This window comes from Ornithorhynchus anatinus, chromosome 17 (assembly GCF_004115215.2).
Source record: "Ornithorhynchus anatinus isolate Pmale09 chromosome 17, mOrnAna1.pri.v4, whole genome shotgun sequence".
Lineage (NCBI taxonomy): Eukaryota > Metazoa > Chordata > Mammalia > Monotremata > Ornithorhynchidae > Ornithorhynchus > Ornithorhynchus anatinus.
This window is the reverse complement of record NC_041744.1, coordinates 16,589,738-16,609,567: the sequence shown is the minus strand read 5'-3', so window position 1 is coordinate 16,609,567 and position 19,830 is coordinate 16,589,738. Positions and strand designations below refer to the sequence as shown.

At 49.2% G+C, this 19,830-nt stretch overlaps 1 protein-coding gene across 1 annotated transcript; it reads left to right on the top strand.

The window, feature by feature from the left end:
* Nucleotides 1-559: 559 nt before the first annotated feature.
* On the top strand, nucleotides 560-15,185 carry OLR1 (oxidized low density lipoprotein receptor 1). Its single transcript, XM_029082788.2, has 6 exons — nucleotides 560-769; nucleotides 3,208-3,306; nucleotides 5,736-5,966; nucleotides 11,338-11,477; nucleotides 11,841-11,956; nucleotides 14,345-15,185. The coding sequence occupies exons 1-6, from the start codon at nucleotides 682-684 to the stop codon at nucleotides 14,559-14,561; spliced, it is 891 nt and encodes a 296-aa protein (XP_028938621.1). The 5' UTR covers nucleotides 560-681; the 3' UTR covers nucleotides 14,562-15,185.
* The last annotated feature ends 4,645 nt before the right edge of the window (nucleotides 15,186-19,830 follow it).

Sequence of the window (19,830 nt, the reverse complement as noted above, 5' to 3'; positions counted from 1 at the left end):
CTAGACTGTGAGCCCCATGTGGGATGGGGATTGGGTCCGACCTGATTATCTTGCATTCATTCGCTTGATCATATTTATTGAGTGCTTACTGTGAGCGGAGCTTAAGCGCTTGGGAGAGTACAATTTAAAAACAGACACATTCCAGACACAGGCTTACGGTCTAGAGGGGGCGATTGACATTAAGATAAATAAATAAATTACAGAAGCGTGCATAAATGCTGTGGGATGGGAGTTGGGGGAAGAATAAGGGGAGCAAGTCGGGGCATCTTTCACAGTGCCTGGCATATCGTAAGTACTTAATAAATGCTGTGATAATTATTTTCAGTAAGGGCAATGAGAAGACCCCTACCTTTCTTCCCCCCTCAGGTCTGCTGGGAGGAACTCGGAGCTCCCTAGGAGCAGGGAATTCCAAAACCATCATGGCCGTGGGTTTCTACAACTTTGCCAATTTCCTGTGGCGTTATAAGAGGAAGCTTTCAACGAACGTGGCCGAGGGGGTTTGCGTCACCCAACTTCCCAAAATGAAGTAAAGTTACCCTGTTCCCCTTCCTTCTCCCTGACCCGCACCCTGGATATTTAAGTCAACGTAAGAGCGTGGACTTGTTTGCCTCGATTCCTCTAATCCTCCTCGTGTGCATCTCGGCCGGCGTGTCCATCTTGGCCTGTGCCTACCCGCTGGACATGGAGGACGATGTGCAGTACGCCGAACTCAAGTTCAACATGCCAGAGGAGAAACCTAAGCAGAAGCTCCCTGAAAAGAAAGCAGAAGGTACTGCTGGGTCGGGGAGCGTACAGGATCCCCAGGGTCAGATCTCAAAGGGGAATTCGGGATGGAGTGAGATCCTGCGGACGGAAGCGCTGCCGTTTGGAGAAAGGACTGAACTCGATCTATTGAAGAGAACATTATCCCGAGGTGGAAGGAATGGAGTCGGGGGAAAGGACATCAGTGACTTGGGAGAGGGATGATTCGGGGGGGAGTCCGGGAGTTAGGGGTGAAAGGGGGACATTCCAGGCTCATTCTCCCCAAAGCCTTCCCAGTAGACACCTGTGACACGGCTGGGGAATTCTCTTCCTGAGGAAAGGGTTGAAAGAACCTGCAGCATTCTTTAGCTTAGAAATCCTTGTCCGTCCAGCCCATCTTCCCCAGAAATGATTCTGCCCTTAGCTCCCCAGAGAGGGGATGATTGGAGAGTTGGTAGAATCCAGGAGTCAGTATTTTACTGAGAGCTGACTGCGTGCAGGACACTCTGTTGAGCACTTGGGAGAGAACAATGTAACAGAATTAGTAGGGATAAATAGACATTAAAATGAACTACAGATGCGCAAATGCTGTGGGGCTGAGGGAGTGGTGAATAAAGTGCACAAAGCCAATGGCGATGCAGAAGGGCGAGGGAGGAGGGGAAACGAGAGCGTAATCGGGGAAGACCTCTTGGAGGAGGTGTGGTTTTAATAATGAGGTGAAGGTGGGGAGAGTGAGTGTCCGAGTGATGGTCAAAGTCATCTAATGTGTAAGAGAAAGTGGAAACCCTTTCATAGCACTTTGCACCATCCCTAGGTGGCTCCGGGGGAACCATCCAGCAGGGGTATTTCTTGAGTGCTTCCAGGGTGCTCGAGAGCAGAAAATACAACAGAGTTGGTAGACACAGTCCCTGCCCTCAAGAGCTTGCAGGCGGTTCCTCTGGTTTGTGACCCAACGGCTTAACTTAAGAGGCTCCAGAGTCCTGTCGGAGGAGGAGGAGGAGGAAGAAGAGGAGGAGGAGAAAGAGAAGTAGGAGGAGGAGAAGAATTATTGGCCTGGCTTCAAATTTAAAGGCTAAACATACACGTTGCCCTTCTAGATACACATACTGCCCCACGTTATTCTTTTCATCCACACTTTCGTACGCGCTTTGGCACCAATCGCGGAATGGAGAGATTTGCCCAGAGTACGTCTTTGGAAAAATGATCGGGGCGATCGATCAATTATATTTATTTAAAAATGGGCAGCTACATGAATACCTAATGCAGTCAGTCCATCAGTTGAATTTATTGAGTGCTTTCTTTACTGAGCAAAACATAGTGAATAGAGCCCGGGCCTGGGAGCCATAAGGTCAAGGGTTCTCATCCCGGCTCTGCCACCTGTCTGCTGTGTGACCTTGGACAAGTCACTTCACTTCTCTGAGCCTTAGTTACCTCATCTGTAAAATGGAGATTGAGATTGGGAGCCTGCCTTGGAACAGGGACTGTGTCCCACCTGATTTGCTTTTGCTTTCCCAAGCACATAGTACAGTGCTCTGCACACAGAATAATAATAATAATAATAGTTAGGGTATCTGTTAAGCACTTACTGCATGCCAGGAACAGTCCAACCTGATTTGCTTGTATCCACCTCAGTGCTGAGTACTGTAAGCTCATTGCGGCCAGGAAATGTGTCTGTTATATTGTGTTTTACTCTCCCGAGGCCTTAGTACAATGTCGTACCTACAGTAAGAGCTCAATAAAGATGATTGCTTAATTGATTAATTACATTATCCCTGCACACTTCCTTCCAGGACCTCTAGGCACTTGATTAATTGGTTCAATCATATTTACTGAGCGCTTACTAGGTGCAGAGCACTGTACTAAGCGCTTGGAATGTACAATTCAGGAACAGATAGAGATAATCCCTGCGCAACGACGGGCTCACAGTCTAAACGGGGGAGACAGACAACCAAACAGAACAAAACAGAGCAAAACAAGTAGTCTGGTGTCGATATCATCAAGATAAATGGAATCATAGATCTCTACACATCATTAACAAAATAAATAGAGTAATTAGTAATATATACAAATCTGCACAAGTGCTGTGGGGAGGGGAAGGGGGAAGAGCAGAGGGAGGGAGTAGGGGGAATGGGGAGGGCTCAGTCCGGGAAGGCCTCCTGGGGGAGGTGAGCTCTCAGTAGAGAAGAGAGTTAGTTTGGCGTAGGTGAGGAGGGAGGGCATTCCAGGTCAGCGGGAGGACGTGGGCCGGGGGTCGAGGCGGGACAGGCGTGAACGCGGGACGGTGAGGAGGTGGGCGGCAGAGGAGCAGAGCGTTCGAGGTGGGCTGGAGAAGGAGAGAAGGGAGCTGAAGTAGGAGGGGGCAAGGGGATGGACAGCTTTGAAGCCAAGAGTGAGGAGTCTCTGTTTCATGCAAAGGTTGTGAGGCAGTTCTCTGCTTCTGACCTCTCCCCTTCTCTGGCTCCCCAGATTCATCCAGTTCATCTCCTCGGTGGTTTCTGGCGGCTATAATGCTGGGGATTTTCTCCTTCGCATTGTTGGGGGCAATGGTGGTCCTGGGCTTGAAGAGTAAGTATGGGGAAAGATGAATAATTAAGCAAACGGACTGAATTATCCTTCGACCTGAAAACACGCACTCATAGTGCTAGTCCTGCCAAATTCACTTGTAGCAATTAAGGAGTTTAAACAATCACTGGTACTTATGGAGCGCTTACTGTGGGCAGAGCGCTCTACGAAGCACTTGGGAGAGTATAACAGAGTCCGGAGACCCGTTCCCTGCTATCTCCTAGGCAGAGGAGCTGGAGAATTATTTAGAGAAGCAGCTTGGCTCAGTGGAAAGAGCACGGGCTTGGGAGTCAGAGGTCATGAGTTCGAATCCCGGCTCTGCCGCTTGGCAGCTGGGTGACTGTGGGCAAGTCACTTCACTTCTCTGTGCCTCAGTTACCTCATCTGTAAAATGGGGATTAACTGTGAGCCTCACGTGGGACAACCTGATCACCCTGTATCTACCCCAGTGCTTAGAACAGTTCTCTGCACATAGTAAGTGCTTAACAAATACCAACATTATTATTAAAGAGAATGCTTATGTGAATATACTCAGAAAGATAGAAAAATGGAGACACCATTCAAAAAGAGGAAAGAGAGATCCTCTGAAGGGATCACTGTAAATCTTAGGTGATTTTGATAGAACCTTCAGTAGGAGCAGGGATTCCTGGAAAGGGGACCAGCCTGAGAGTCAGAAGACCTGGGATCTCATCCTTGCTCCCCCACTTGCCTCCTGAGTGACCTTGGACATATCACTTACCTCTTTTACGCCTCAGTTTCCCCTTCTGAAAAACAGGAATGAAATCCCTAAGCTTCCTGTCTTTTAGAATGTCAGTCCCATGTGGGGCAGGAACTGTGTCTCATTTGATTCTCTTGTAACCACTCCAGCGCTCGGCACAGTGCTTGGCACATAGTAAATGCTTAACTAATAAACTAATAATAGCACTAATAATAACCTTCAAGGGATTAAAATATACTAACGGAAAGCGTTGATCTTACTGTGCGGGTCGGCCATATGAGAGATTCATCAGTCTCTCAGTGTTGTATATCAAGCACCTCCTATGTATGGGACATTCCACTAAACCTTGCTGCTTCTCTATAAACAATGTCGATATTTGTTAAGCACTTACTATGTGCAGAACACTGTTCTAAGCGCTGGGGTAGATACAGGGTCATCAGGTTGTCCCGCGGGAGGCTCACAGTCTTCATGCCCAGTTTACAGATGAGGAAACTGAGGCACAGAGAAACAAAGTGACTTGCCCACAGTCACACAGCTGACAAGCGGCAGAGCCGGGATTCGAAACTGGTTTGGGAAAACTGGTATAAAAACTGGTTTGGGAAAATGCCGATTAGAGTGATATCTTGGAACAATTTCCATCTCCCCCATTAGTTGACACTATTAATATTCCCATTAATTCCCACTACTATCATGAAATTTTGCATGACACCAGGTTTTTCGAGACCACAACTCCTATGCTACTGGACACTTCCCTGTGTATAAAACTATAAATGACACATGTGAGATTATAGATTGTTGTTGGTATTTGTTAAGTGCTTACTATGTGCCGAGCACTGTCCTAAGCAGTGGGGTAGATGCAAGGTTATGAGGTTGTCCCATGTGGGGCTCACAGTCTTCATCCCCATTTTACAGATTAGGTAACTGAGGCACCGAGAAGTTAAGTGACTTGCCCAAAGTCACACAGCTAAACAAGTGGCGGAGGCGGGATTAGAACCCGTGACCTCTGACTCCTAAGCCCGGGCTCTTTCCACTGAGCCACGCTGCTTCCCAAAGAGCCACTCTGCTTCCCAAAGATGACAGGTTACAGATTACAGATGACAGGACCAGATCGACACATTTAACCTGGAAGCACACAATTGCTGAGGGGCTTTTTTATTATAGTATTTTCTAAGTGCTTACTACAGTGCCAGGCACTGTACTAAGCACTGGGGTTCGATGCTAACTAATCAGGTTGGACAGAGTACCTGTCCCACATGGGGGTCACAGTCCTAATCCCCATTTTACAGATAAGGCCCGGAGAAGTTCCACGACTTGCCTGAGGTCACACAGCCGACAAACGATGGAGCGGGGATTAGAACCCAGGTCGTTCTGACTCCCAGGTTTATGTTCTTTCCACTTCTTCCCATGGAATATTGGCATCCCAACTCTGCCCCTTGTCAGCTGTGTGACTGTGGGCAAGTCACTTCACTTCTCTGGGCCTCGGTTACCTCATCGGGAAAATGGGGATTAACTGTGGGCCTCCCGTAGGACAACCTGATGACCCTGCATCTACCCCAGATCTCAGAACAGTGCTCTGCACAGAGTAAGCGCTTCACAAATACCAATATTATTATTATTATGACTATGCTACTTGCCTAGTGAGCGATTCTATGGGAGGGTGACACTTTCACGGGGATAACGTGGAAGCGTGTGTGTGTTTTGTTTTGTTTTCCAGTCATCCACGCACGTGGTCTCAGGGATCGACAGGTTGAAAACTACACCCACCTAGAGGGGAAGACAGCCCGATTCACAGACCAGAAGGACGTAGCTGGAGCCTCTCCCCAGGACTGGCAAGAAGTGGAAAATCTCCGCAGGAAGTTGGAAAATATAACCGAAGAGCACAGAGCGCTCCTTCTTCAGAACGAGCAACTCCGGGAGGCTCTGAAGAAAGCGAAAAATTATACAGGTATGGGGGCAGGAGGCAGGGGAAATCCTGGAATCGACGGTATTTATTAATTTTTTAATGGTATTCGTTAAGCGCTTACTAGGTGCAAAGCACTATTCTAAGTGCTGAGATCTATTCAACATAATCAGGGTCGACGCGTTCCCTGCCCTACGTAGGGCTCGTGGTCTAAGAGGGAGGATTGAATTCCCATTTTCCAGACTAGGTAACTGAAGCACAGAGAAGTTAAATAACTTATCAGTCAAGTGGAGGAGCCGGGATTAGAATCCAGGTCCTCCGATTCCCAGGCCCATGCTCTTTCCACTGGACTATCCTGCTTCTTTATTGAGTGCTTCCACTGTGTAAAACACTGTGCTAAGCACCTGGGAGAATACAATAGAATCCTTCAAATGCCGTCAAGTCATTTCTGACCCATAGCGACTCCACGGACCCACCCTCTTCAGAACGACTGACCTTCCATCATAAGGTCGTTCTGGTACGTATATAATAATAGTAATAGTAATAATAATGTTGGTATTTGTTAAGCGCTTACTATGTGCAGAGCACTATTCTAAGTGCTGGGGTGGATACAGGGTCATCAGGTTGTCCCACGTGAGGTTCGCAGTCTTAATCCCCATTTTCCAGATGAGGTAACTGAGGCCCAGAGAAGTGAAGCGACTGGCCCACGGTCACACAGTTGACAAGTAGCGTAGCCGGGATTCGAACCATGACCTCTGACTCCCAAGCCCAGGCTCTGTTATGATATTCGTTAAGCGTTTACTATATTCCGGGCACCGTACTAAAGGCCGGGTTGGATGCAAGCAAATCGGGCTGGACACAGTCCCGGTCCCACGTGGGGCTCAAAGTCCCAATCCCCATTGTACAGATGAGGAAACTGTGGCACGGAAAAGTAAAGTGACTTGTCCAAGGTCACCCAGCGGACAAGCGGCCGAGCTGGGATGAGAACTCACGACCTTCTGTCTCCCAGGCCCGTGCTCCAGCCACTGCGTGGGGCTGCTTCTCTCGACATATCCGTAGAGTTGTCTTGGTAGAGCCGTGGAAACGATTTACCGTGGCCTTCTTCTGCGCGGTAAAAACTTGCGTCTCTGCCTTCGGTTTCGATCAGAGTTCTGATCACAGCCTCTGCCTCTTTCCTACGGCACTGCTGCCCAGCACAGGAGAATCCTCTGTCCGCTGCTTCGGCTTAGACCTTTCCATTATGGGTAGCCCTATAGGAAATAGTTCTAAGTTTCATCAGCGTTCATGAACTCTCCTGCACCGATTCTAAACAGAAACAGTAGAATCCAGAGATCCAATCTCCGCTCTCACGGAGTTTAAAATTTAGCAGGGGAAGCAGAGTAAAATAAGTTCCAGGTTGAGGAAAGAAATAAGAGCCAATGAGGCAGGGGATAGGATATTTTAAGTATCGTATATTATTTAATTCATATTTACATTAATGTTTGTCTCCCTGCTCTGCCCCCAGAATGTAAGCTTGTTTTGGGCAGGTCGGGTGTCTGCGGACTATTTATTTAATGGTATTTAAGTGCAAACACTGTTCAAAGTGCTGGGGTAGATCAAGTTACTAAGGACAGACACGGTCCCAGTCCCCCGTGGGGCTCACAGTCTAATTAGGAGGGAGAACTGATATTGAATCCTCATATTACAGTTGAGGAAACTGAGACACAGAGAAGTTAAGTGACTTGCCCAAGGTGATGGCAAGCGATGGATAGAGGTGAGTTTAGAACCCAGGTCGTCTGACTCCCAGACCCGTGCTCTTCCACTAGACCACGCCGCTTCTGTTCTACTGTCCTATCCCAAATGCTTAGTTCAGTGCTCTGCAACCCAGTCGGCGCTCAATAAATGCCATTAACAGTGATATCTAAGGGCTGCGGGGTGAGGACTCTAGTTTATAGGTGATGTAGAGAGGGAAATAGGGTGAGAGATTAGGTATGGAAGACTTCCGGAAGTAGATACGATAATAATAATAACATTTTTAAGCACTTACTATGTGCCAAGCACTATACTAATCTCTGAGGTAGATACAATATGATCAGGTCCGACACATTCCGAGGGAAAACTTTTTACAGATCCTGGAACCGAGGCACAGGAAAGTTAAATCACCTGTCCAAGGTCAAACAGGGTAAGCAAGTGGCGGAGAAGGTATTTTAGAAAGACCCTGAAGGTGGGGAGAGTAATAATAATAATGGTGGTATTTGTTAAGCGCTTACTATGTACAAAGCACTGTTCTAAGCGCTGGGGGGATACAAGGAGATCAAGTTGTCCCACGTCGGGGTCACAGTTTTAATCCCCATTTTACAGATGAGGTAACTGAGGCACAGAGAAGTTAAGTGACTTGCCCAAAGTCACACAGCTGGCAAGCGGTGGAGCCCGGGATTTGAACTCATGACCTATGACTCCCAAGTCCGGGTTCTTGCCACTGAGCTGTAGTGGTCCGCAGAACGTGAAGGAGGAGGGAATGACAGGCAGGAGGGAAGCTGAACAACAGAAAGTTTGTGTCCGAGTTACTTGTTTCTCGGAGGTGGGAGAGAGGAAAATTCCCCGAGAGGAAAATGTTTTCTCCACGCTCCGTGAAGTTTGTACTGATTTTAAAACCCCTCGAGGCCAGGGCCCTGACTTCTGCGGAATGACTGAAAAAATCACCTGATCAGCTCCAGTCCAGCTCCCCGGACATGATAAGATCAGGACTGTGGCCACGATAAACAGACCACTTTCTGGCCCAGGGGCCCCCCAAATGTCCTCTGGACGGGGTGGGCTCCCTCAGAGGGAAATGGAGGATCGAGGCAAGTATCTAGAGAATTTAGGCCGAATCGATTGTGTTAGAAAGGAGATCCCAGATAATTCCATTCAACTCTGCTCAGAGGTTTTCAGCTCTCATTGGAGCCCCGGGATGAACGATGTCAGCCAAGCCAGGGGACCCCACGGGAGGGGACTGTGGGGACCCTTATCCCCCGGCATCCCAGCCCCAGGGAGGACCACCGCGATACGTAGTGAGCGGAATATCGGAAACTGAGTTGATGTTCAGAATCCAAGCTTGACTCTGCAGCTACTGAAATCCTGGCTCCGTCACGTCTCCTCTATTCATCCATCCATTCAATCGTATTTATTGAGTGCTTACTGTATTCCGATCACTATATTAACACTTGGGAGAGTACAATATAACAACAGACATATTCCCTGCCCTCAGTGAGCTTATAGTTAAGCTATATAGTTAAGAGGACCTCTTACACACCCCTTTCGCTCCCTCTCCTCTTTCTCTCTATGCTTTCTCTCTCTTTCTCTTCTCTTTTTGCGTTTCTTTCTTTCTCTTCTTTTATTATTTAATGGTATTTGTTAAGGGCTTACCATATGCCAGGCCCTGAACCAAGTGCTGGGTTGGATACAAGGTAATCGGAAGGGACACAGTCATAGTTCACAGTCTTAATCCCCATTTTACAGATGCAGTAACCGAGGCACAGAGAAGTTCCCCAAGGCCATACAGGGACAAGTGGCAGTCATCTTTTCTTTTATTTTCTTTCCTTTTTCCTTATCCTTTCTGCTTTGCTTTTCTTTCTCTCTTTCTCTTCATTTTTTTTCTTTCTTTATCAATCAGTGGCTTTTACTGAATGCTTACTGTGTGACCAACACTGTAGTAAGCATTCATTTATTCTGGACCTTTTAACGATGGTATTTATTAAGTGATTATTACCTCAGGGCCAGGAAGGGATTAACCATCAGGGTAGATCCGAGATTGCCAATTTGGTCAGAGTCCCCCTCCCCAGATTCCTCTCTCTGAGAGTTTAATGATCCAGTAGGGTCACATGGCTGAGCCTTCCACTTCTCCCTTCCAGCCCTGGAGCCTGTGCTGATCTTCTTCCTATGTTGTAGCCTGTTTGCAAGCCTGGTGAGGGGTGGGGATTGCCAGGACATTTTTTAACGGTATTTGTGCCAGACACTGTACTAAGCGCTGGGGTAGATAAAAACTAATCAGGTTGGACACAGTCCCTGTCCCACATGGGCTTCACAGTATTAATCCTCATTTTACAGAGGTGGTAACTGAGGCACAGAAGAGTGAAGTAGCCTGCCCCCAAGGGTCCCACAGGAGAGAAGTGGAAGAGCCGGGATTAGAACCCGTGCTCTGTCCACTAGACTATGCCTCTTCTACCCACTGGGCTTTGGGGGCTTCGCCCCGGCTATCGGACTGGAAACAGAGCTCAGATTCTGCCCTCCGCTCCGAGACGCCAACCCTACCCGAATGCAGTGTCTGCATCTCCTTCGTCGTCAAGAGCGTTTATTGAAGCACCTAATGTGTGCGGAGCACTCTGCTGGGCACATGGGACCCTCTGATAGAAGTGTCCCACCCAGGTCCTGTCCCTGCAGAACTTACAAATTGTCCAATATGCAAGGAAAACAATGAGGGAAGAGATGCAACCGATGAAAGAAAATGCTAGTAAGCAATTGAATGCATGAGAAAATCATCAGCAGAGGGAAGAAACAAAACTGTAGGTGAGTTGGGTAAGTGTGAGAGCTAAAGTGGCATAGCCAGGAAGGATGACTAACCCTCCCCCTTCAGAGTTAACAGACCATCACTCTCTTCACCTGCAAAGCTTTATTAAAATCTAATTTCCAAGAGGCCTTCCCTGATTAAGTTTAAATTTCCACCAGTCTCTCCCTTCCGCGTCATCTTTGCACTTGAATTCGTACCCTTTAAGCACTTGATATTCACCCCACCCTCAGCCCTCATTTATTTTAATGCTTGTCTCCCGCACTGGACTGTAAGCTTCCTGTGGGCAGGGAACACATCTACAAACTCTGACGTGTTGTACTCTCTCAACTACTTAGTAGATAACCAGTGGACAAGTCACTGGTGCCTCAGTTTCCATATTTGTAAAACACCGGTAAGATCCCTGCTCTCCCTACTTTTTACACTTTGAATCCCTCGAGGGACCAGGATCTGATTATCTCAGACTTACCCTGGTGCTCAGTAGAGGGTTTGGCGTGTAGTAAGTGCTTAGTAAAATCTCCCCTCTCTACTGTAAGCAGGAAATGTGATTGTTTAATGCTCTGTTGTACTCTTCCAAGCTCTTAGTAAAGTGCTCTGCACACATAAAGCGCTCAATATTTATGATAGATTGACTGTAGGTAGTATAATCATTCGATTGTATTTATTGAGCACTGCAAAGCACTGTACTGAGAGCTTGAGACAGTACAATACAACAAGAAACAGACACATTCCCTGTCCACAACGGTCTAGAGAACTAAATAGGTATATCAGGTTGGGGGTGGACAGCCGGGGTGGGTTCTGCGGACGACTGTCCCCAGTTGTCCTCCCTGACCCCTCCACAATGTCCTGAGCGTGAATGCCACCCCAGCTGACCTGTGTTCCGGACTCTTTCAGGCCCTTGCCCACAGGACTGGTTCTGGCACGGAGAGAGTTGCTACATTTTCTCCTCTCACTTCAAAAACTGGAAAATGAGCCAAGAGAACTGCGCATCCCAGGGCTCTCAGCTGCTCAAGGTGGACGACCAGGACGAGCTGGTGAGAACTCAGTCATCCCTCCCCCTGTCTGCCCGCCCCAGGAGTGGGGTCTGTTTGTGGAGGGGCTGGGAGGTGGGTTTCCAGGCATCTGTTGCTCTCTGGGGCCCGGAGCTGGGGAGACTTGCGGGTGTAGGGCCGGGACGGGTGGAGCGGGAGAGGTAGCGGAAATGGGCCCCGCTGGGTCTCGGAATGAGCTGTGCTCCCTCCTCTCTGGCCTGGCTCCTCCCTTCTACCCTGGCCAATCGTGCTGCTCTTCAGGGAGGCGGGAAGGGGCTCAGGTGGGTATCTGGACCCAATGCCCCCTGAAAAGCGAAAATGGCAGAGCAGATCGGACTCACCCCTCTTCTCCGCCCCCTCCCACAGGAGTTCGTCTACCGAGCCGTGGCCCACTCCAGAAATCCATTCTGGCTAGGCCTGAGGCGGTCGGATGCCAGGTCCCGCTGGGTCTGGGAGGATGGTTCAACGCCCTTCGTAGGCCTGTAAGTCCTCTGCTTCTGGGCTAAACCCCCAAGGGGTGGAGGGTCAGGAATCCTTGCCATGGAGGGCTCCTCTCGGGTGTCTGAAAGGTCGCCTGAGTTCCAGATGCTGATCCCATCCCACTGGGATGTCAGGGGAACCCTCAGGGCTCGCTCTCTACAGGTTTTCCGGGCTATACTGGGAGGATTCAGGGGTCTCTAGGATGATGATGATGACGACGATGATGATGTCGATGGTATTTTTAAGCACTTCCTAGGTGCCCAGCAACGTGTTAAGCTCAGCTAAAATAACCTAGCCGTACATTTGAGGAGAAGCTTCCTCATCTGTAGAGTGGGGATTAAATCGGACTCCCTAAAGAGCCTGGGCTTCGGAGTCACAGGTCATGGGTTCGACTCCCGGCTCTGCCACTTGTCAGCTGTGTGACCTCGGGCAAGTCACTTAACTTCTCTGTGCCTCAGTTACCTCATCTGTAAAATGGGGATTAAGACTGTGAGCCTCACGTTGGACAACCTGATTACCCTGTATCTACCCCAGCGCTTAGAACAGTGCTCTGCACATAGTAAGCGCTTAACAAATACCAACATTATTATTATTACATCTAGGTAGAGCTTCATGGGAGCCACGTAAGGGATGGGGATTGTATCCAACCTGAATATCTTGTATCTACCCCAGAGCTGGGCCCAGCATTCAGCCCACAGGAAACTCTTAACGAATATGAGAAGGAGCATGGCCTAGTGGATAGAGCACAGGTCTGGAAATCGGAAGGACCCAGGTTCTAATCCCAGCCTTGCCTTTCCTCTGCCCCATGGCCCTGGACAAGTCACTTAACTTCTTTATGCCTCCCTCTTCTCATTTGTAAGGTGGGGATTAAGAATGTGAGCCCTCTGTGGGACCTGGACTGTGTCCAATCTTATTCTGTTAGATGTGTACCACAGTGCTTAGAACGGTGCCTGATCCACGAGAAACGCTTAACGAACGCCATTCTTATTATCATTCAAAGGGGACACGGGGCTAATTGTCGGTCTCCCAGGGGCTTCAGTGGGGAGGCGTAGGGTGGAAACTGGCCTACTGAAGGAGGCAACAGGATGTAATCGAAGAGGGCTGGCCCGGGTCTAATCCCTGTCCTGCCGTAGGCCTGCCCTGCGATCTTGGGCAAGTCACTTCTCTGAGCCCTAGCTTCCTCATCTGGAAAATAGGAATTCTCCCCGTCTTTCGACGGTGAGCCCATGTGAGGCGAGGACTCGTAACTGCGCCTGCGTTTAGTATGGCGGTTGGCCCGACGGAGGTGCTTGACAGATATTATGATGATAACGATGTGGCTGAAGACCAGCCTCCTACCTCCGAGCACATCAGCTGTTCCACGGGACACGTATCCCCATTCGTCCCCTTGCTTCGCCGAGCCTGACGCATCCACAGCAAAATATCTAAAGGCGCAAAACACCTTCAGGCACGGCTACCCTGTGTTAAACAATCCTTGATATGTAGTGAGCGCCATTTCCCGCCTGCAGAGGACTGTACTAGCGACTTGGGAGAGTGCAGAATGATAGAGAAGCAGAGTGGTCTAGTGGCCAGACAATAGGTTTGAGAGCTGGAGGACGTGGGTTATAATCCCACCCCGGCCACTTGTCCGCTGGGTGACCTTGGGCAAGCCGCTTCGCTTCTCTGGGCCTCATTTACCTCAGCTGTAAAATGGGGATGAAGATTGTGAGCCCCACGTGGGACAACCCGATGACCGTGTGTGTACCCCAGCGCTTAGAACGGTGCTTGGCATATAGTAAGCACTTAAATACAATAATTATCATTATGATTATCATTGTTAGACATAATCCTGGCCCTCAAGGACCTTATGATCTAACGTATAGTAAATACACTCCTCTGCACGTTGCTCTCTCTGAGACTTCGAGTCTGACACGAAGCCACAGTCCTCTGGAGAGAGAAACAGTTTCACACTTCCATCCGGGGACATCTACGGTGATAATGACAACAGGGGAAGCTGGTCCCAGGAGCCAGGAAAAGAAGCACTGTGATCTAATGGAAAGATCATGGGCCTGGGAGTCAGGGGATCCGAATTCTAATTCATTCATTGATTCGATCATATTTATTGAGCGCTTACCGTGTGCAGAGCACTGGGAAAGTACAATTCAGCAGCAGAAACAGTCCCTTCTAATCCCAGCTCCACCACTTGTCTGCGGTGTGACCTTGGATAAGTCACTCAACTTCTCTGTGTCTCAGTTCCTCATCAGGAAAATAGGAATTCAATACCTGTTCTCCCTCCTACTGCAAGTCCGATATGAGACCTGATTTTCTCGTTTTTTTCCCCCTGTGTTTACTACAGTCCTTGCCAGTAAGTGCTTAACAGATAGCCCGGTTATTATCTTTGTTCTTTACAGGCTCCAGGCATGGAGGTACCTTTCCCATACCTACTCCTCGGGCACCTGTGGATGCATTTTCCAGGGCAACATCATTGCCGAAAGCTGCATCATCACTGCCTCTAGCATCTGCGAGAGGAAGGCAAATCTGCTGAAACTAGACCCAGGAGAGGAGAAAGGACCAAGATGGCCGGATCAAAGTCAGATCAGACTTGGGCCAATTTCCGTGGGAACCTGAGCTGTCCTGGAGCGGGGACCCAAGAACCGAGGGCCGAGTCAGGCTCTCCTCCTTCCCTTCTTTCTTCCGACAAACACCCAGTCGTCGTAGTTCTTAGGCGTTTCGATCAACCCATCAATCAATCATATTTATTGAGCACTTAGTGCGTGCAGAGCCCTGAACCAAGCACTTGGGGGAATGCAATATGACAATACAACAGTCGCATTCCCTGCCCGCAATAAACCTACAGTCTAGAGGGGGAGACGGGCATTAGTATAAATGAATGAATTACAGATAGGATCCTGGTCTCCTCCTCTCCTGTCTCACCCGTGGACCTCGGCCTCATCCGCTAGAATGGCTCACGGTGTCTAAATGGGTCGGGGACGAAGGGATTGCTCAGGGAGAGGCCGGAGGGATCCCGTTGTCCCATTTCATTTTCAGCTGGGAACGTTTTATCCCTGGACTCGAGCTCTAAACCACAGCCATGGTCTCTGCCCGGGGTCTCGTGTGGGAGGAGCAGGCTGAGGGTCTGGACGGCTACGTCTGATCAGGTGCCCCCCGGCTCAGTGACGACCCCCGAACTGCTGCCGAACCTTGCCTCCTAAGCTCCTTTTCCTCCCTGCTGCAGGTCCCCTTCGTCTCTCGTTCTGGATCTTGCGAACGGAGTAAATGAGATGACTGTGCCGAGCGAGATAGTGACCCTGATGCGAAGTAGAAAGGGTGTTAGTTCGCTGTAGAGATAGGTTAACCCCTGCAAAATCCCAGAAATGAAGTGATCGAAAATCACAGACTCTTAGGTGATGCCGTCGCCAGTCACTGTGAGGAATACAGCTGGGATCTCACTGGAAGCTAGTCCTCGCTGACTATCCCGGCTCTGCCACTTGTCAGCTGTGTGACTGTGGGCAAGTCACTTAACTTCTCTGTGCCTCAGTTACCTCATCTGTAAAATGGGGATGAAGACTGTGAGCCTCACGTGGGACAACCTGATTACCCCGTATCTATCCCAGCGCTTAGAACAGTGCTCTGCACATAGTAAGAGCTAAACAAATACCAACATTATTATTATTATTATTTTCCTCAAGAAACTCCGTTGGTTACCCTTCCACCTCTCCGTCAAACGGGAGTTCCTCACCGCTGGCTTAAGAACACGCGATCGTTTTGGCCCCTCCTACCTCACCTCGCTCCTCTCCTACTACAACCCACTCGGCTCTTCTAACGCTAACCTTCCCCCTAAACATCGATCTTGTCTCTCTCGCCGCTAACCTCTCACCCGCATCCCGTCTCTGACCCGGCCCGCCCTCCCTCCTCAGGTCTGACGGGCAATTACTCTCTCCCCCTTCAAAGCCTTATCGAAGGCACGTCTCCTCCAAGAGGCCTTCCCTGACTAAGCCCGCCTTTCCTCTTCTCCCACTCCCTTCTGCGTCACCCTGACTTGCTCCCTTTATTAACTCCCCACCCCCCATTCCCACAGCACTTATGTCCACATCTGTAATTTATTTATTTATATTCATGTCCGTCTCCCCCTCTAGACCGCAAGCTCCTCGTGGGCAGGGAATGTGAAATATGTTTATTGTTCTATTGTACTGTCCCGAGCTCTTAGTTCAGGGCTCTGCAAGCAGTAAGCGCTCAATAAATGTGATCTATCTGATGGTTAGATTGCCTGCTCAGGTTCTTGTGCCCGTAATACTGAACGAGAGGAAATGGACTTCAATTAAGGCAGGCGAGAGTTTAGATGGACGCAAGGAAGGATTTCCTGATGAATCATATGATAAGAGGAAGGCAGAGCTGTCTCCAGCCCTGTGGGCTAGAAAGCATAGCTCAGCCACCATCTATTTCAGTATTTAGAGAAGCAGCGTGGCTCAGTGGAAAGAGCCCGGGCTTGGGAGTCCCGACTCTGCCCCTTGTCAGCTGTGTGACTGTGGGCAAGTCACTTCGCTTCTCTGTGCCTTAGTTCCCTCATCTGTAAAATGGGGATGAAGACTGTGAGCCTCACGTGGGACAACCTGCTTACCCTGCATCTACCCCAGCGCTTAGAACAGTGCTCTGCACCAAGTAAGCGCTTAACAAATTCCAACATTATTATTATTATTGGAGTTATTTATCTGCCATGGCCTAGGTCAAATGGCCTAGACGTGATCTAACTTTTGCTTTTCTAAGGAATTCCTAGATCCATGGATCTCCTCTGCTCCCCAGAAGGAACTGTTTGATTTGGGGTTCAGATGCAGATGGATTTTCCTTTGGGGGAGCTTTCATTCTCAACAAAATTGTTGTCGTTCAGATGGAATTTAAGAAGCCTAATCTCTTGTGCCTGGCAAACCCTATGAAGTAATTCTGGATTTGAGAGATTTCGACCATACTTTCTGGGCTACCTGTAAAGTTTCAGTCAGTCAGTCAGTTGTACTTATTGAGCACTTACTGTATTCAGAGCTCTGTACTAGCGCTTGGGCAAGTACACTATAACAACGATCGGACACATTTCCTGACAAGTACGAGCTCAGTCTAAAGATTCGGCACGGTGTAGCGGGTAGAGCACGAGCCTGGGAGTCAGAAGGTTGTGGGTTCTCATCCCGGCTCCACCACTTGTCTGCCGTGTGACCTTGGGCAAGTCATTTAACTTGTCTGTGCCTCAATTGCCTCATCTGTAAAATGGGAATTGAAACTGTGAGCCCCATGTGGAGCAGGGACTGTGTCCAACCCAATTTGCTGGTATCCACCCCAGTGCTTAGTATTCATTCATTCAGTAGTATTTATTGAGCGCTTACTATGGGCAGAGCACTGTACTAAGCACTCGGAATGGACAATTCAGCAACAGATAGAGACAATCGCTGCCCATCGACGGGCTCACAATCTAATCGACGGGCTACAGTGCCTGGTACCTAGTAAGCACTAAACAAATACCATAAAAATAAGGTAGGCCTCTTGGAAATATGCTTTCAACAAGGTTTTGAAAGGGGAATGGGGTAATTGTCTGTCAGATCTGAGGAGGGAGGGCGTTCCAGGCCAGATGCAGGATGTGGGCGAGAGATCGGGGGTGAGATAGATGAGATGGAGGTGGACTGAGAAGGTTAGCGTTAGAGGAGCTAAGTGTACGGGCTGGGTTGGAGTCGGAGAATAGCGAGGTGAGGTAGGAGGGTGCGAGGGGATGGACGGCTTTAAAGCCCGTGGTGAGGAGTTTCTGTTTGGTGCGGAGGTGGATGGGCGACCACTGGAGTTTCTCGAGGAGTGGGGAAACGTGGCCCGAACGTTTTTATAGACAAATGATACGGACAGTGGAGTGAAGAAATATAGACTGGAGTAGGGAGAGACAGGAGGCCGGGAGGTCAGCGAGGAGGCTGATGCAGTAATCAATAATAATAATGATAATCACGGTGGTATTTGTTAAGCGCTTACTATGTGCACAGCACTGTTCTAAGCGCTGGGGTCGATCAGGTTGTCCCACGTGAGGCTCACGGTCTTCATCCCCATTTTACAGATGAGGGAAGTGAGGCACAGAGAAGCAAAGTGACTTGCCCACAGTCACCCAGCTGACAAGTGGCGGAGGCGGGATTCGAACCCGTGACCTCTGACTCCCAAGCCCGGGCTCGTTCCACCGAGTCCCGCTGCTTCTCGAGGCAGGTTGGGATGAGTGACCGTGTTGACGCGGTAGCGATCGGATGGAGAGGAAAGGTCGGAATTTGGGGATGTTACAAAGGTTGAACTGACGGGATTTGGTGATGGGTCGAATATGTGGGTTGAAGGAAAGCGACGAGTGGAGGATAATGCCAAGTTTTCAGGACTGTGAGACAGGAAGGATGGTGGAGCTGTCTATGGTGACGGGAAAGGCGGGGGAGGAAAGGGTTTAAGTGAGAAGATGAGTTCTATTTTGGACATGTTAAGTTTGCAGTCAGTGTCCTCTCATCAGAGAGAAACAGCGTGGCTCACTGGAAAGAGCCCGGGCTTGGGAGTCAGAGGCTGTGGGTTCTAATCCTGGCTCTGCCACTTGTCAGCTGTGTGACTTTGCGCAAGTCACTTCACTTCTCTTTGCCTCAGTGACCTCATCTGGGAAATGGGGATGAAGACTGTGAGCCCCACGTGGGACTCTTGACTACCTTGTATCTATCCCCATGCTTAGAATAGTGCTTGGCACCTAGTAAGTGCTTCACAGATACCTTCATCTTCATCATCGTCATTATTATTATTGCATTCAGTTGATGAGCCTCCCTGCCGCTTCCTCTTCCCCAGACTAACCCTTTGCAATTCCTTAATTTACCTGTTTGTTTTCTGGTACTTCTTAAGGGCTTACTATGTCCCGAACATGGTACTGAGTGCAGGGATAGGTACGAGATAATCAGGTTGGACACAGTTGCTGACCCATCTGTGGCTCGCGGTTTAAAGTGGAGGGAGGACGACTTAATCCCCATTTTATAAATGAGGTTACTGAGGCACGCAGAGGTTAAGCGACTTGCCCACGACCTGGGATGGGGTCTGTGCCCAACATGAATATCTTGGATCTATCCCAGCTTTTATTACAGTGCCTAGCCCCTAGTAATTGCTTAACAAAAGCCATAAAAAGAATGAAAAAGCCTTCCGCTGCTCCCTTATCCCCTCCCTTCCCCCAGACTGGATAACTATTTCGCTTTTTCAGGACGTAGCAGCTATAGCAACGCTGCTCACAGACTCATTTCACAATTCCACAGACCAAGGCTTCCTCCCACAGTTCACTTTCTCTCTTCCTCTCTGGGAACCCTCCCCCTAGAAACCCATTTAATTCCTCACGTCAGCCACAGGATTTGCTTCTTGTCCACGCAAGTCCGTTCCTGGACCACCTCGCTCCCGTCTTGACCTCTGTGCGTGCTTGCGTTTGTAAAAGAGACCCTGAATAATAGATGGGAAGCAGGGTGGCCTAGTGGAAAGAGCACGGACCGGGGTGTCGGAGGACCTGGGTTCTAATCCCAGCTCCACCACTCATCTGCCCTGTGACCTTGAGCAAGTCTCTCCATGCCTCAGTTTCCTCATCTGTGAAATGGGGATAAAGACCGTGAGCAGCCAAATATGGGCTGAGACCAGCATGGGCATCCCATCGGAAGGTCCCCTCTGCCCGGGCTGCCTCGGTTGTCCTTTCGGATAGCAGCGCGCAGCCTTCCAGCCTTTATACTAAGCTTGTTGACCATTACGTTGACCTTCTGCCTAATGGCCCTAATCTGCTAATAACCATTCCCCTGTCTTCTGTTCTAAGAAGACACAATAATAATGATAATAATGATATTTGTTAAGCATTTACTATGTGCTGAGCACCGTTCTAAGTGCTGGG

Coding starts and splice junctions, on each gene's coding strand:
- OLR1 (XM_029082788.2), top strand. CDS start 682: ATGGAGGACGATGTGCAGTACGCCGAACTCAAGTTCAACATGCCAGAG. Junction 3,307..5,735: donor GGTGGTCCTGGGCTTGAAGA/GTAAGTATGGGG, acceptor TTTGTTTTCCAG/TCATCCACGCACGTGGTCTC. Junction 5,967..11,337: donor GAAAGCGAAAAATTATACAG/GTATGGGGGCAG, acceptor GGACTCTTTCAG/GCCCTTGCCCACAGGACTGG.